Below are 18,449 nucleotides of genomic sequence, written 5' to 3'. Positions count from 1 at the left end.
GGAACTGCAAATGGAACCGCCTCGAAGGCAAACACCATCAGGCCCAGCACCCCCAAGCAAGTCTTGAGGGATGACCATCTGCTGGACAACAGAAGCTGAATTGCATCCTGCAATTTCTAAAGTTTATCCAGAAAACACTGGCTGAAGCAGAGTCCAGCTTGTGGACGGAACCAGAGCAGATTTCTGAAGGATCATAATCCAGCCAAACTCCCTTAGAGTTCGCAGAGTAGTCTCAATTGTCAATCAGAACAGTCAGAGACTTCACTTACAGAAGATGATCGTGCAGGTACCTCAGTACTGCGATCCCCCCGCTGATGCAACAAGGCCAATACTGGGCCTAAATTAATTTGTAAAGACCCGAGAAGCGGAGGCGAGACCAAAGGGTAACGCCACAAACTGATAATGCTCCTCGCCCAAGGCAAAACGGAGGAAGTGCCGGTGACCCGCACATAGTGGAATGTGAAGGCAAGTGTCCCTAAAGTCAATAGAAGCCAGAAAATCCCAAAGATGCAGGGGATGCCACTACTGTGCGAATGTACTCCATTTGGAACTTCTGTACCCGCACAAGGCATTGTAGCACCTTGAGATCCAGAATTGGATGCACCTTGACTCTCCTACTGGGAACTATAAACAGGTTTGCAGAACCCCCCCCCCCCCCCCCCAGAAAAAATATTCAGAAGTCGGGTACGGAACAATCACCCTTGAGGGAAAAAAAGAGTGGACCACGTCTACGACGGGTCTCCTTGCCCTTGGACGCCTGCGGAAGAAGTACTTTTCCCCCCTGGGACCCTTATTGATGTCATCCAGAGAAGCTCCGAACAGGCGATCCCCTAAAAAGGGGGGACCGTATAAGGCCGTCTGAGAAATCTGGGCCGCAGACCAGCAAGTTAGTTAAATAACACGCCAAAGCGCCAATCCTGAGGTGACTCAAACGGGAACCTACCACAAGGTGAATAGGAAAGGACAATGGGCGATTTGGATGCTCCCAGCTTTAGACATAAAGACTATCAGAATATGATGGAAAAAAGGAACAGTATGCCGCACGAGACGGCCCGTGGGCATCGAAAGGAAAGGTCCCCTCTGCAGCAGCGCCAGCTGCATCCTCCAACACCAAACTGCCCGCACAAATGTAATCAGTGCGACAAACCGGAGTGGAGGAAGCATCCTCACCATCATATAGAACTCGGAAAAAGACCCACAGCGACCACCGAAATTTTAGAGGGGCTGGGGGGGGGAACCCGGTGGTCCCAGGGAGGGTCCCACATCCACCCCCAAAACCCTCAAGGGTGGGCTTACCATACCAGAAACAGGGTGGGCACTGCTCCTGACAGACCACCGCTCCATCGGAATGGGGAGGGCTGTCAGCAAGGAGAAATTATGTGACTCAGGCCAAGGCCAGGTCGTATGCGCCCTCATGAGACGTCTGACTCGCAGGCCAGCCCCCAACCAGACAAGAAGGACCCTCTGGATCTAGATTACCCAGTCAATCTCCCAGTCCGGCAGTAGATTCTCACAGGAACAAAATAACAAAGATAGGAAAAAGTTCCAATAAAATGAAAAAAAATTGCCGGGACCAGAGATCCCACCAAGGAACTAGGTCCTTACTCCTGCAAAGGCAGAAAAAAAAATAAAAATAGTGCCTATAGCTGAGAGTGGGTGTATACCCCCTGGGACTGCCCATAGGCGTAGTCAAGCCCTTTCCTGCCTAGTGTCCTACTCCTGTAGGGGGCAATATAACCCAATAATTAAGAAGAATCAGGAGCTGTGTCCGTCAATGAACGAAAGAGAAATGGAAATTTTTGGTGAGATACTCCCCCAAAGGGTTATTCAGTTCGACATAAATTCAGATCCTGCATTTCCCTCATTATAACCCTGCAAGTGCATCAGCTGATTGATGAAAAAGCCAATCCCATTCAGATTCACTTTGCACATCGACTTAGACAAACACCTTTTTTTTCTTCCGAAAGAAACCAATACAAATTTGCAACAAATTTAGTTAAAATCCTTGCAACGTAGATCACCCAGATGCTATTTTTTTTCTAAATTAAAGTGGAGTTACTCTTTAAAGAAGACCAGGAAAAGCCTCTGTCAATTTATGCAAGTGAATGAAGGTAAGTGGCGAGTCAGACACCCAGAGGATCTTTGGGCAAGGTATGCCATGAAACAGAGATTACCCAGGGTGTTAGGTTTTAGTATGCGTTGGCACTTTTTTCAGCACCTTAATTATTGTTATGTGCTGAATAGGTGGAAAGCGATGGGCTAAATTTAACTTACAATGGAAATAAGTACACAAAAAGATCAGTCTATACAAAAAAGTATAACAGATTTTTTTTTTTTTTTTATCTGAAAATAAACAAAAGATTGCATCTCAAAAAAGGCAAACAATCTTAAAGTGAAACTCCCAGCAAACAGCTACAAAAACATCTGTGAAGGTTCTCATTAAATCAGTATAGCTAGTAGTAGTTGGTCACATTCATCTGGGCTTAAAGGAACATTGAAAACTTTTATTTTTATTTTTTTTGTTTTGCTTAGCCAAGCCACTCCTGTTCTAATGAGTTTCAGGAATGAACCCCAGCATTTAAATCCACACAGGCAACACAGAAACCTTAAAGTAGATGTGACCCACACCTTGTTAAATAACCCACTCAGTTTAAAAAAGAAATGAAAAGCGAAACACACTCGGTTTTAACATCTTCCTGTGGGCTGTACGCAGATAGACTCTCAGTGGGTGGGCTTTAATGCCGAGAGGCCACAAATGTAAACATTTCTGTGCCAAGTCGTGTGCCCTGCGCACTCCCAGCAGTTACTGGCGGGTACTGGAAAGCTCCTGATGCCTACCTAAGATCAGGAGCTCTCTAAACATGTGACTACTGTGACAATTAAAGTGGTCAGATGATTGGAATACCCGCCTCCACCATTTAGAACCTCCTAAAGGGCCAGGAGGCAGCAGGATGGGGTTAATACCACTTTAACACCTTTAGGCATGTAAACTGAGGAATTACCACCTATACAGAGTTCCTAACAATGATGATGAGATTATGTATCTAGAAAAGGTTGGTTTCACAACTTCTAAACCATCCTGTTTTTGGACAATCAACATCTACACATTCCATGGCGATTGGAATAAACGGTGTGTGGGTGTGTGTGTGTGGATATAAATGCCGGAATTACTCAATGACACTCATTAGAACTGAAGTAGTGGTTTGGAGATGCTACAAAATACTTTCAACATTACAGAATAAATCCAGTTAAATGTGACCTCTACTGGCTAGGCATTCTGCAAAGTTTAAATACATCTTGTACACATGACTTAATGAAGGATATATTACTTCTGTTCACCCAGTCTCATCTCCTGGTTCAGCTTTGTGTTTGCCAGCATCATCTCTCCACCTCTGGCCTGCATGTTGATTTGAAATTCTCACTTTGTCGATTTGTTGTCTCCTTCCAGACTGAACAGCAGGTGAAGGCGAAGCTCAAGACTGGCTGAGCAGAATCATGAATCAGATATATGCATTTTAAATGTGTATCCTGTTTGCCTGGATTTTCAATATAACTAAATAGGGGGCAATATAACTGTCCCAGAAAACACTATTAGGAAAGCCAAAACATGATGTACTTGTATCTTTCAAAATATTTTTGATTGGAGCACATAGTAAAGATTCAGGATTCTGCAAATCTGCAAATTCTGAAATGGGCCTGACTGCCAGTTAGAGGAAACTTTCTATGTCAGTAGCATACAACATTTAGCATTCTTGTGCAGCTGTTTGCTGCCAATAAAGGAAGGAAGGCAAGGTTAACCATGTATCATAGTGCATATTATTACCGCCTCCCTGTGGTGAGTAGCGGTATTAAGCAGACTCCTTATACGGTGTGTAAAGAGTGGCAGGTGTCAGAAAAAGGTTTTGTCAGTTTTATGGTTTGCACTTCTACAGAGGTGGCGAGCAGCTGGTACATCTTCATCTGCTGTGGATATATATGTCCCAGCATACAGGCCTTGGCAGCACAGCAGCTGACCTAATATAGTCTTTGAATAGCATGGAATAATAGGACTTGTGGTTCCACAGATGCTGAAGGTCTACTGATTGCCTATCAAGGATCTATTATATAAACTGTTGAACACAAGGCAGTGCAATCACCACATAAGTCCGCCTTTGTAGTTAAACCTCAGCTTCAGGAGGTACTTCAGGTTCACCTGGGCAATGTCATACACAATATATCTGAAGAGTCAAGTTAAGGTACAAACGCATTCTGGCAGCAAGACAACTCTTTCCCAACCCACATCACCAAAGCAGTGTTTAAAGTACATTGTAAATCCAATTACTGACATCTCATAATTTTTAATATGTCCAGCTGAAGCCTCTAGTTTTTCTGAATGTGAAAAACATACATTAATACAAGCTAGCATTGTAAATATCTGAAAAGAATTACCTAATTTTTACCAGTAAATACAGCTGGGAAAATTGATTTTTCCTGAACCATGATAGTGTTGAAGGGGGTGGGAGGGACTGAGCAGGGATTAGACATGCTTTCAATCTAACAGGCTGTGGGTAGAAGTGCAGCACTTGCAGAAATACTCCAAAGCGGCCCCCTCAAAGACTCTGCGCCAGCACCAGTTTACTGCCTATGAGCCCAGGCTGCTCTAAGACACTTGTGTTACCAAATCAATTTGGGTTTACAGTACAAAAATAGCACACAGTGGCCGAGTAAACTAAAAGTTTAGCCTTTGTTCTTGCTGCAAGTAAAAAAAACATATGCAGCCAGTGCTTCTGGTTTTTATCTTTATTTGACCATCTAGAACTCTTTACATTTAGGGAAGCACCATGTTTCTTTACCTTTAGGGAAGCACCATGTTTTAAAGGAGAAGTTGAAGGATTAAAAAAAAAAATAAAATCTCTATACTCACCTATGTGGCTGCAGCATCGGTCTGATGCTGCAGCTGTCCCTCGCTGGCTTTAAAACCAAGAACCAAGTCTTTGCTCAGTTCTTAGCTCTGAGTAGAGAGCAGTGACTGTCAGTCACTGGCACTCTGCACTGCCCCTCCAGCATTCACTGGAGTGCCATGCTGTGGAGACGGTGGGAATGGCTGGCTCAGGCTCTCAGCGGCATGATTAGAGGTGGATCCAGCTGCCAGTCAGGCATGTGGGTGCATTCTGACATTGTTAGGGTTTCTACAGAGCCTGGACCGGCTCTGTGATGTTAGTCAACAGCAGGCTTCAGCATGCCGTCGGCTGAATCTGGGTCACGGGACTGCAGAAATAATTGTACTCCTGGTGACCCAGAAAAGCTTTGGCCATACTTCTCGTTTAAGCTTGGACATTGAGTAAAAAAACATGATCCCTTGAGGTGGATTCTTGACTGCATCTGGGTCCATCTAAAACCTCCCTCATTTTGCTGTGGGTGTTACAATTTCTTTTTAAATTCCCAGTATAATACATAAAGCAGCCCCTTTCTTTGCAGTACTTTGAAGTGCAGATGATAAAAGGATACTCATTATACAGTAGATTGGTGTCATTAATGTTGGTGGACATGCCTTTCCCCAGAGGAACGTCAACTCCATCAAGTTGTACAGTAGCAGCAGGATCAGGTGCAGTTCTGCCCAAACCTAAATAACAAAAGAAGAAGCAAACACAGTTTTTCCACTACAATTTCATGCCCCTGTTCACAGTACTATGAAAACGCTCATCAGTTTTCCTCAAAGCTTATAAGTTGTGCTAAAGTGTATTATAAAACCATTTTACATGTGTATTACACTTCCTTTTGTCCTCTTCATTTTCATAATTTCGTCACCGTTTTCTGTATTGTGTGATTTTTATTTATTTTTTTTTAAATAAAGGACATGTGGCTTGAAAAATGCACCAATTAAATTTGGCTTTTTGGTTTACCTGTAAAAATTCTCCTCTTGGAGTACATCACATCACAGGACACAGAGGACTTCATAATTATGACCATAAGGGTTAATTGCTCTCACTTTGACATGAATAGACACTGGACACTATAACGCCAACAAATTTTTGAAAGGCATAAAAGCACCTGTACACATTTATAGCATTTCTGCTCAGAGTTCAGCTTTAACAGCTTCCACCTCATCCTCCCTCAAAAAGGGAAGAAGAAAAGGAAAGTTTTCTTTTCTAGGAATTCCATGATAATAAGAACCCCACACGCGAAATGGAGGACCGTACCGCAAAACATTTGAAATACTAAGGGCAGGGATTCTTTACTAATCTGACCCTTTGAGGTTCCACTGCATGGTGAACATTGCAAGGGCTTTTTAGGATGTTGTGATCCTGTGTTATAGCGCACATAAAAAGTGATGGTGTGACGGACCCGTACAGTCCCCAGCAGAAATTGCACAGGTCTGATACCACACATTACTGTCCCTGTCAGGTCTTTAAATAAAATCAAACTGGCACTACCCTGCAATAGAAGAATAGTTGGGAAACACAGGTTGTGTGCTACCTCCTCTACTGCAGAAGAGTGTCAGTTATGATTTTTTTTTTTTTGAATGACAAATGCGCGGTCATGCAACACTGTACCCAAACAACATTTTTATAATTTTTTTGAGATGGACGGAGCTTTCCTTTTAGTGGTATTTAATCACCACTGGGTTTTTATTTCACAAAAAATGGATTCTTGTCTTACCGTTATATCCTTTTCTCAGATGTTCATTGATGGACACAGCTTCATATCTTCATTGACCAATGGGTTATGCTGCTCTCCTTAGGAGTATGACACTAGGCGGAAAAGGGTTCAAAATGCTTGACTACGCCTATAGGGCAGTGCCAGGGGGTATACTCCTACTTCCTGCTATAGGATCTCAGTTTTGTAACAAGCAGTGTCACAAGAATACATAACCCAACTCCACAGAGAGGTGGGTGCGGTGTCTGTAAATTAACATCAGAGAAAAGGATTTTATGGCAAGACAAAAATCTAGTTCTCTCTTTCTTCATTGACAAAGCTTCATATCTTCATTGACCGATGGGACGTCCCAAAGCAGTGTTAGCATGAGTGTGGGAAAAGAACACAGCAAAAAAATAAAACAGAATTCCCCACAGGGCTTAACAAAGCCAACCAGGTAACCAAAGAGCTCAACTAGAAACAACTGGAGCTCACCTACCAAGAAAACTACACCCTCAAGAGGCAGAAGCCTCTGCAACAGCAGCCTGCAAAAACTGTGGCCAACAGCAGCATCAGCAAATGCGAAAACCCCTGCATCAACTGGACCGACAGCTCCACCAGCTCAGGAGGATGCTGACCCCCTTTCCAAATCCTGACGCAAAAGCTTTGCGCATTCCGTTAGGGTCTGGGAGACCGAGGTTATGGCAAACACTGGCCTCAGGCTTGAACCTGCCACAGTAAAAAGATAGAGGACCAGAGATTCAGCCTTCCTATCTACAGGGTCTTTAAAGGACTGAGCGTCTTCCATTGGTAGCAATGTGACTTTATTTAACCTAGAAACCTGAGAATCCACCACTGGTAGAACTGTCAGTTTCTTGAAGAGGGACTCCTCAAATAGATGCCTCCTAGCGAAACAATTAGGTATCCCAACCATGCGTTTTTGGGGAACCCCACTGACTAGCGACAATCTTGTCTAAATAGGCAGGAAAGGGGAGCACCTTAGTCACCTTGGATGGTCTGTGGGTGCCAAATTGCACAGGCGTGGACGACGCAGCATTAGCGTTGTCCTCCACTTTTAAAGCTTTCCGCACTCATATAATCTGTGCCTCCACAAGCGCCTTTTCTTGCACAGATGTAGTGGAAGAGGAATCATACTCACTGTCAGAGCACTTGAAGTGCGTGGGCGCAGACCCCGTGGGGCGACTCGCGTGATTGGCAGCCAAATCAGCCTCAGAGTCTAAGGAAGCAAAGGAAACGGGTGAAGGCGGAGGGGGCGCCTTTTACTAGGTCTCTTTTGGAGAGCCATGTCCACTTTTCACACCAATGACTGCAGGACCGCCGTCATGGCCGCCAGGGCAGACTGAGACCCAGCTTCTGAGAGTGGGTCAGGTGGCGACACGTGCTCTAGGGGCTTCATGGTACCCTGGTGGCCGCCAGCAAAAGTAATGTAAAAACTGTAAAAACGCTGTGAAAAAAAACCCCACCCCTGCACTGATGAAACTGCGGCGTCGAACAGAGGATCCCGAGACCTGGCCACAAAACGCTGGACTTTCCTGTTGAGGCGAGATGCAAACAGATCCACATCCGAAGTCCCCCAATGAACACACAGGAGATGAAACATGTCCGGATGAAGGGACCATTCCCCTTGATCCAGCACTTGACAACTCCGGTAATCCGTTTGCCAATTTTCCACACTCGAAAGGTGGACTGTTGAAAGAGCCGGAAAATTGTCTTCCACCCAAACAAGAATCTCTGCCACCTCCTTGGCCACCAGGACACTCTTGGTGCCCCCTTGATAATTGATGTAAGCCACAGCCATGGCATGGTCCAACTGTATCCGAATCGGCGACCCGCGTAGCCGACTCGTCCAGTGGAACAGGCAAAGCTTGATCGCTCTGAGCTACAGAATATTGATATTGATCGGCAAGAAAGACTCTTCTGTCGGCCAAATCCCTTGGGCACAGCGCTTCTCCTGCACTCCACCCCAGTCTGACAGGCTGGCGTCTGTGGTGACCACCGTCCAGAACAGTGGCAGGAAGGACTTGCCCTGACACAAAGCCGGTGACTGGATCCACCAGGATAGAGCCGACTTAAGAGAGATGGCGCAAATGAATCTTCTGGTCCAATGACAGAGGATTCCTATTTTGCCAGAATCTCTTTCTGCAGAGGCCTCGAGTGAGACTGAGTAAACGGGACTGCTTGGAAGGTGGATACATAAGGCCAAGGGCCCTCATGTAAGCCCGCAAGGAGGACTGATCGGTTTCAATCAGCAACCTGATCGCCCTTTGCAACTTCTGTAGCTTTTCCAAGGGGAGAAAGACCCTCGCCAGTGCAGAGTCAAGAGTCAGCCCCAGATAAGTGACCCGTGCGGATGGCAACAGAGCAGATTTCCTGAAATTGGTCGTCCACCCGAATTCCTGAAGGGTCTGAACTGTAATCGAGATATTGCCCAACAGATCTGAATGAGAGTCTACTCGCAACAGGAGATCGACCAGATATCCCAAAATTTTAATTCCTTTTACGTAACAAGGCCAGCACTGGGGCCAGAACCTTGGTAAAAACTCTGGGAGCGGAGGCGAGACCAAAGGGTAACGCCACAAACTGAAAGTGCTCCTCTGCCACCACAAAGCGGAGGAATCGCTGAAGTCTCTTGTATATGGGGATGTGCAGATACGCATCTTTGATATCGATGGAGGCCAGAAAATCCCCCTCATTCAAAGACATCCCCACCGATCGAATGTACTCCATTTAAAACTTCTGCACTCGCAAAAGCGCTTCAGAGCCTTGAGATCCAGGATTGGATGCACCTTGCCATCCTTTCTGGGCACCGTGAACAGGTTTGAAAAGAAACCTTGAGGGCGTCCCTGCGGGGGAACCGGCACAATCACTCCTTGAGCCAGGAGATCCTGCACAGCCTCCCGGAGATCTTGCAAACACTCTGGAGACAGGTTAAGATTTGATTAAAAAAAATCTGTCCCCCGGCCAGGACCGAAATTTGATCTTGTACCCGGAACAAAACCGTTTGAAAGAAGCGCAGATGCCGCCCCCCACAGAAACGGGTGAAGTTGCCCCTTCAAGCTGAAGAGGGCTTGTCCGCGGAATCGGGCTGACTGGCCTTGGGCTTGTCCCAGTGCTTCATAGTCCCTCCAGAAAAAAAACGCCTATGAGCGATAAAGGAAGGTCCCCCATCAGCACGTGGTGGATTGAGGAAGAAGAGTACTCTTCCCACCAAGTCAGACCCTTCATCAACTCATCCAGCGAGTCTCCAATCCCCACAGCCGAAACTCTGGGCAGCAGGGGAGCCGCATCCAGGGACGCATCACACAGTAACACCAGGGCCTGAGCAATCTGGTCCAAAAGTTCCACAAGCTCCGGGGGAACTATGTCAGGGTCCAAGTTCCCTTTCAGAACCTTAAAGCAGAGTTCTGGCCATATTTTTAACTTCCCATCAAGCATAAAATTATCACATTCTAAAAACGAATTGGATATTTTTTTTTTTGGTTCGCTTACCTTATTTTTAATGAAAAATCACTGCACTTCCTCCTTATGCGGCCGCGGACGTCATTTCCTGCTTTGAATTGACTCCTGGGAGATGAGTGTCATCAATCCCAGGAGTCAATGCCCCTGCACCGGTGTCCCTCGTCACTTCCAGTGCAGGCGCGTCATTCTCTGCCGATGGGCATGCGCAATGACACGGAAACCAGCTGTGGGATGACGCGCCTGTCCCTGAAGTGAGGAGGGTATAGCATTCTGGGACATCCAGGAAGAGGGACACTACGGCTTCAGCTGCCCACACCGCAGATGGCCGCGCTGGACAAGAACTTCACAAGGTAAGTAATTCATGCTGCATGTACACTAAACGGGACAATTTAGAGGATATCGTTTTTTAAATGCACTAGCCCTGACTATTCTAGGAGTATTTTTTGCTAAAAAAAAAAAAAAAAACACAACAACATTTGGCAGGAACTCCGCTCTAATCCATTCCGTAACCGTCTGATACCAAAACAGACACAAAAATAGAACCCGCCAACAGGTGAAGATGGCGGGAAAGAGATCCCACCGGATCCGTTAAAACCGGGGAATCCTCCACAGGCACAATAGTAGATTTGTTCAACCTGGAGACCAGGTGGTCCACTTTAGGCGGCTCTGTCCAACGGCGTTTAAAGCGCTTAGGCACTACTAACACGTGCTTGATGCGGCACCATTGATCATTAACAATATCATGAAAAGTCTCGGGACAAGGGAAAACCTTGCCTGACTTTTAGGTGGTCTTGCGGGAGCCAAAAGACACCCGCGCCCCATGCCGGCGTGGGCTCATCTGCCAATTTTAAAGTTTCCTTTACTGAAGTAATCAGGGCTTCCACCAGAGCGCCTTCCCGCGCTGCAGCTGAAGAAGACAGGTCCTCTTCACCATCCGATTGCGAGGACAGCAACCCCTCAGGTAGGGAGGGGGTGGTGTCCGTGGTGACCATATCAGCCTTTTAATCAGAGGACCCTACCAAAGATGGAGAAGGCAATGCCCGTTTTTGGCTAGTAACCCTTTTCATTACGTAATCAACTTTTGTCGCCAGGCTTTCCAGACCTGCTGAAATCGTGGCCAGCGACTGTGATCCGGACAGTCCGGGTGTCGCACTGAGAGAGTCTGAGGGTGAATTTACAGCCTGGGACTGCATAATCAATGTAACAGAAAAACGGAGTACTGTCACTTTAAGAATCGCCGATCGCGGTTCCCGTTGCCCATTGCAGCGGTCTGGGGAGTCCCCCTTAAATATACACTGACAGCTGAGTGTGCACGAATATGCCCACAAAGACCCCAGTACTGTACCACCTCCAGAGAAAAGCCTCCTGAATCGGACTGTGCAGTAGGAAGAAGAATCACAGGAAGTGACCTCGGCCTGGATGTGAAAGGTCACGCTGCCTGTGTAGCTCAATAGGACTACACAAAAAAGGATGCCAATGCAATTAAATAGAAAGCACAGCGAAAAATCGCTGCCCCATAAAAGTCAATGGGAAAAAAATTATACATTGCCCACACTTAAGATGGCGGCGCCCACGGCGTGACATGCGGCCAGGGATCACCAAAATAAAGGCCTCAAGGATCTACAACCAGACCGAGCAAGAAACAAGGTACGGTTGCCACCCCCCTCAGGACGCCAGGTGCCCCAATTACATAGCCCCCTGTGGGGATGGGGGAGGGAGACAGCCACAAGGCCGGGGTACCTGACAGGCCAGGGAAATCTTTTAGGAAGTCCAGGTCCTATTATTATCCTGAGGAGAAAGCACCACCAAGGGACAAGGAGGGGGTCACATTTACTCACCATACCATGGATCGGGTGGGCTCCGCTCCGGGCAGACCACCTCCCACCTGAAGTTGTGGTGCTGCCACCCGAGGGGTACGCTGTGACTTAGGGCGTTCCAGCGAGACATCCACTCGCAGGCTCGTCCCCATCCGGAAAGGGGCACCGTCATGGCTAAGCCAAGAGCGGGACTATAACCTGCTCATGCTCGTAAGCAAGGCTGGGGAGACCTTAAGGACCTATATTACCCAGCCAGCATTGCTTGCAGATCACCAGGAGGATCCCCCTGAACACTAGCTAGCACAGTAAGTAAAGAGAAATAAAAACAAAATATTCTGAAAAGAATAAAAAAACTGAGACCGAAGACCCAGCAGAAAACCTAGGTCCTACTCCTTCTCTAGGCAGAAACGAACTGGTTTGCTGGAGCAGAGGGTGTGTGGGTTATGCCTGTGGGGACAGCCCGGTGGGCGTGGATATTTAATTTTTTACTGCCTAGAACTACTCCTGCAGGGGGCAGCATAACCCAATGGCTAATGAAGATGGAGGTTGCGTCTGTCAATGGACGATAGGGAAAAATATTTTTTCTTCGTTTCCGTTATAAAATTTTGAAAACAAGTCATTTACCTCCTTCACTGGTGTGCGCTGGTGAGGAGGCACGGACTATGTGGCACTAACCGGCAGCACTGGGGGGGCACTGTTGCAGCTGTACTGGTAATCAGGACACTGCTGATCAGTTTCCTGATTATCAGTGTCGATGTCCTCTGTGTGGATTTGCCGGTTATCGGCTCTCATCTTATCACAGTGTAAACAAGATTTGCCGGTTTTCGGCATTTCTCTCCTCTCGCTGACAGCGCGTGAGAAGATAAATGCCGATCAACTGGTATATCCTGTTTACACTGTGATCAGACACAGCTGATAACGTGGTAAAGAGCCGCTGTGATTGGCTCTTTATCCCAATCTGTGATCCGTTGTGTTCAAAGGATATAGCTGATGCGCACAGCAGCAGACGCATGAGAAGCATGATCACAGGAGGACGTCCATAAAGGCCCTCCCAGTAATGTGTGACAGTGCTGTAGCCATCTTTGGGATATAGCACGGTCATGAAGAGGTGAATAGACCTGAAAGTCTCTTTAAATTTAACAATAAATGCATACTATATTTTAATCTAACAAGTATTTGCAACAAACATCTGACAACTGAAAAAAGTGTGTACTTATGGACAAAATTAAATGATCACAACAAAGGGTTACCTTCCCAGTAAAATTAAATTTCAGTGATCGATTCACCTGCAGTGAATGTTTGGTGAATATCACTTTTATATAAACCTGCTTCAAGGTCTAGAATTCTATAGTCTTTAAGTCTTAAATATATCACTACATACCTTTCACACTATGTTTACCCTTGGGTAATTTTGTTATGTGAGAAGCAGCTTTTAACTCATACCTGAAATATAAATGATTCAAAGGTTAATAGTATACGTATTACACACACAAAAACATATTGACAAAACACACACAGACAACGATCAGCCATAACAATGTAACCACCCACCTAATAAGTAGTTCCCCCTTTTTACCACCAAAACAGCCCTGACTGGTCAAGGCATGGACTCCATTAGACTTCTGAAGCAATGGTTAACCTGCCTTCTTCCCACAGTGCATCCTGGTGCCTCCAGGTAAGTAACACGTTTTCTTTTACGCCATGTGCATGGCAGGGAGCATGATTCATCAGACCAGGCCACCTTCTTCCATTGCTCCGCGTGGTCCAATTCTGATGCACACATGCCCATAGTAGGCAGCTTTGGCTGTTGATATGGGTGCGCATGGACACTCTGACCAGTCTTCACCTGCACAGACCTATATGCAGCACAGACCTATATGCAGCAAAATGCGATGTATTGTGTTCGGACACCTTTCGATCAGAACCAGCATTCACTTTCTCAGCAATTTGAACAACTTTACCTCATCTATTGGATCTGACCACCCTTGGGGGGGTGGGAAGAAGCAAATGAGCGGAAGTTCCACATTTGGGTGGAACTCCACTTTAATATATCCCACCAACTCTCAGATGCCATTGTAACAAGATAAATCAATAGTATTCACTACCCGTCAGTGGTAACAATTCCTATGGCTGAGATTGTTACTAAATTTTCACATTTCAAAACACAAAATTTAGGATTTCATATTACACTGAATACCAACACAGTAAGTTTTATACATAAAATGATTATTTCCGTTTTTCCTCACAAAATAAATCAATGTGAACGCAAAAGTAGTAGTCAAATTCTGGTCAGGTCAGAATCCCCTATGGTGGAATGCTTGGATCAATCTCAGATTCAAGCTGGAATTACTTGAAATCATGCTCCATTTGCCTATGTACACTCTCTCATTTTGGTTCAGTAAACTGCATTTATTGCCCATCATGTTTACCAAATAAATTTTACTAGACTTTTCTCTGACATACACATTGTCTTCAGACATTGATGTGTGAAATGTGCTGTGATGTTTTAGAAGAATTTGTAAGAAGAGCAGCATTACAGATAAAGATGTAGTTGCGGGTTTTTTATTTTATTATTTTGCAATACTACCATGCTATTCACTGAAAAACAGCACTTGGCCCTTTGAACATAATGGAAGAATGAAAGCTGTGATATAACCCTGGTTAGGTCTCTAAGGGCCCGTACACACTATATGCACTTACCTGCTTTTTTTTTTTATCTCCTTGATAAACACAGGTAATTGCAAAGACACACAGAAAAACAATAGTTACTCACCTCTTCTTTCTCTACCAGTCTTTTTTAGCTTTCAACGCTTCAGGGAGAGTTGGATGCCCCTATCCCTTGCCATGTGCCCGTTTGAGCCTGTAACACCTATATTACTGCTAAGTTTTGTGGTGATGTTAGGATCAGCGGATGGTTGTCAAATGTTAAAAAGGGTCTAGAGTGGCAGCAGAAATAAAGTGCAGGTAGGATATATGACCTGCTAGAGGAGTGAGTTTAATACTTGTTCTACTTTTAACCTTTTAGACCTGACAGGGACTCTTTAAAGTGGACTATTGTCCTGCTGTCAAAAACTGCAAGCAGGCAGGGATTGTTATCACAGAAAAGACATGCAATGTCTCTTCTGCAATGATCTGCCTTTTCAGTGTCTTCTTTGTAATCTACTCTGAGCAAGCGCAGCTCAATTAACTTTTTGTGCGAGGAAGTGCCTCTGTGCGAGGAAGACAGCATTCCTGCGCATGTGCAGGAGTGATGTCATCCAACAACGGCCAGTGAAGAAGACCAAACACTGACACCCAGCAAAAGATGCTGGCACGGGATGCAGACCGTTGAAGAAAAGGTAAGCTTACGTTTCACTTAAAGTGGAGCTAATGACTACATTTAAAATAAATTATGTTATGCTCTCAGTTTATGCACATGCAAAAACCCTTGAAATCCCGCTGGTTACGAGACTTTATATGTTTTTAGGATCTCCTCTCCCCACGTGTATTTCACAACTATTTGCGTTAATTGTATCCCATGTCTCATAAACAAAAATTAAAATTTTGGGTGGAAAAACATCCGTGGGGTTACAAAATGCAGCAGGTCTCTACAGTACAAAAGGTAGCAAATATCACTATCAATAAAACAAAGGGTACACCAAAGTGAAAGACTGCACTTATGGCAAGAAACCTTCAATTACACAAGTTTTAAGATGTCATTTACATACATATCCCAAATAAAGAAAAAAACAGTTGATGTCTACTTACATGCTTCCGAGAGCAACCTCTCCCAGTAGGATCAAACCTGTCGGGTTATTTGGCGTTGTGTGGCAGTAGTTTGCACTTTTAGACACCATGTCAGCAAAATAAACACCTTTACCGAACATGTAACCAGTCTACAACAGAACAAGAAATATGAAAATCAATACTCAACTATTTCCAGCAGGCAATTCTAACAGTTAGGGCGCTCTGAATTTTGAACTTCAGAGCTGTTTGGATTACAAAAGTACAACCTACTCACAAATTTTCCTTTATTTCTTTAGCTCGCAGGCCAACATATATGAAATCCAAATGTGAAAAAGAGTAGATCCAGATATGGATAGCTGATGGTGTATCTTTCCTGAAAAACTGATTTTTTTTTTTCTCTGCTGCAATTAACACTTACAGCTCTTGTCCTAGCCCTAGCCTGTAACTGGTCCATGAAGGAGAAAAAGTCACTCTCCTTTTTCACTATAATCCTTGTTAGGACAAGAACACTGCAGCACAACTAACTGGCTTCTTTTGCTGCTTTCTCTCTCGCTCTCTCTCTCTGTCTTAACTCTGCTGTTTGGGGAATTGCAAAGTACTTTGCACTGCTTGCATTTAATGTTTTAGTGAACACATTGCTGGTAAAACATGTCTTTCATGAGACTAGATTTCAGATTTAATACATGAACAATTTCACACTACTCCTAAAAGTTTGTGAAGTAAATACATTGAGAAAAATCAGTAGGTTGCTTTTGCTGGCCTCCTGAAATGCTAATTTACAGCAAATCCTTTGGCTTTACCAATCTGAATCACCTACCCGAAATATGTATGCAGATAGAGAAGTTCAGAGAAAGGTTTGGCTGGCCATACAGTGTGAATTTCTTTCCTGCAACCATGGGGACAGGGGAATCATCAATGGTCTTCTCCCAGTTGAGGGGTGGCTGAGGGAAGCCGCCCCCACTGGGAGAAGACAGTGATTATCTCTAGAGGCTATAGCAGCTGCTAGCGGTAACCGTAAGACAATCCGACAGACTGGTTGTACCCAAGTTGATCCATCAACTTGGTACATTTCAGCCTTCCCATTAACAGTTCGAATCTCCGCAGGTTACTGCAAAACTGGGTGGGACCCAAACAGTGTATAGCCGGCCTTAGAAATATATGCCCCCATACATATTTTTTTCGGACAGTGATTCAAACTGAAATCAGAGGGACAGTGTGATAGAAAGACAGAAGAGCTCTGCTCAGTAGTTTCCTTTACCTCTAGTCAGTCCTGACTTAACTGGATAGCAGCTTTGCACCGTTTTGTGCCCAGACTACAGTATCCCATCCTTTACAATGTATAGAGAAGTTATTAGGGGTATACTCACAACAGGTGCTTCAGGAGGAGCAATTCGCAGACCTTGAGACAAGATTCCAGCAAAGTTTGTGGTTCGTGACCCGTGCCAGAGCAGCTGACGGTTGTGTAACTGTTTGAACGGCTTATACCTCTGTCTCTCCCCTTCTCTTTCAATCTTGAAAATCTGATAAAGTTTTAAAGAGAGTTTACATTTTAGTCTCTAGCACCTGTCACTGGTAGAAGAGAAAAATAGTAGTCAAGCCTCCATGTCAACCTGCCAAATGTCCAATTGCAACGCAAATCAAATCAACCTGATAAATGTGCAAACAAAAACGTTTTTTTTTTTTTTTTTTTTAAACACTTTCAGATTTTATGTCACTTATCCACAGCTCAAACCAATTTCATCAGATCCACTGCTTGCTGACTCTGCTTTCCAGTTTCAGGGTGGCTCCTTGGCTTTATGGAACACTGTCAAAGCCAACATTTCGTGCTCGTTCTAGGGACTAGGAGAGGATTATAGGCTGATGTGAGGACACTGCATGTGCCAACATGCAGAGGTAGCCTAAGAAAATTACTGGCATGGGGCAAGCATACACTATGAAGCTTTAAATCGAGGGGACATGCAGTCTTGTGGTGGAGGATCAGATAGCTTTTTTGATGTTATTGTTTTGCTCTCCCTGACTGAAGTTCAGAAAATGGAGAAGCCAGAAGTTGTGTTTTATAAGTTGTGATTCTGGACATTTTTGAAGCAATCATGCATTGTCCTCTGCTCAATCGATTAAAAAATTACTTCAAAACCACTTACATCAAGGACCTCAAGTTCATAGGCGTTGTGCGTCTCGGCATGTGTGTTCTTAACATATTGATTGATTATCTTGGCTTCTTCAGAGTCCTTATCTACAACCTGTAATAAAGACAAAACAACTGAAAATCACATCTAAAAGCTGGCCATACAGGGTTACATTTTTTAATCAGGCAGTGGGCTTCGAGGTGGATGGGGAAAGGCTCCCTGCTGCGCCATTGTATTCTGACAGCGGGGAGACTATCTTCTATGCTCCAAGCAATGAAAAAAAAAAAAACAACACACACACTCACAACTTATGAGCAGTAAAAAGTAAACTGAGGCAAGCGCCAATAACACAGGCATATTGAACATCAAGCAGAGTATGCTGTCGCATGTATTTAAAATTCTTTTTAATGGTAAAAAAATTTCAAGATTCTTTCAATAATATTCAATGTTCTGGACTCTTGTCAGACTTCCTTACCTTAATTTCAGTCTTAATCTTCTCATACTTCACATCAATAGGATCCTTCTCTGAGTCCTCTGTGCCACCCCTCAGAAGACTGTAAGCCACCTCTATATCTAGCAGATTATCCAGCATCTGCACCTTTGCCTGAAACCCAGGAAGAGACATTTACTTGATGTAAACAATACAGTATACCAGAAAAAATATCTTAAATAAGGTTATGGATAT

General features: G+C 44.6%; 1 protein-coding gene across 1 annotated transcript in view; it reads right to left on the bottom strand.

Moving 5' to 3' along the window:
* Nucleotides 1-3,692: 3,692 nt before the first annotated feature.
* PARP1 (poly(ADP-ribose) polymerase 1) overlaps nt 3,693-18,449 on the bottom strand; it is a 115,906-nt gene continuing 101,149 nt past the window's right edge. Inside the window, exons 17-23 of the mRNA XM_082251639.1 lie at nt 18,240-18,368; nt 17,780-17,878; nt 17,006-17,158; nt 15,660-15,787; nt 13,294-13,355; nt 5,488-5,602; nt 3,693-4,217 (exon numbers count right to left, since the gene is read on the bottom strand). Of these exons, the coding sequence (XP_082107765.1) occupies nt 4,133-4,217; nt 5,488-5,602; nt 13,294-13,355; nt 15,660-15,787; nt 17,006-17,158; nt 17,780-17,878; nt 18,240-18,368 (771 nt within the window). The 3' untranslated portion in view covers nt 3,693-4,132. The remainder of the gene's footprint in view (nt 4,218-5,487; nt 5,603-13,293; nt 13,356-15,659; nt 15,788-17,005; nt 17,159-17,779; nt 17,879-18,239; nt 18,369-18,449) is intronic.

This window comes from Pelophylax lessonae, assembly GCF_965119305.1.
Source record: "Pelophylax lessonae genome assembly, chromosome: 3".
Classification (NCBI taxonomy): Eukaryota; Metazoa; Chordata; class Amphibia; order Anura; family Ranidae; genus Pelophylax; species Pelophylax lessonae.
The sequence above is the reverse complement of the archived record's forward strand: the minus strand, read 5'-3'. Positions and strand labels throughout refer to the sequence as shown.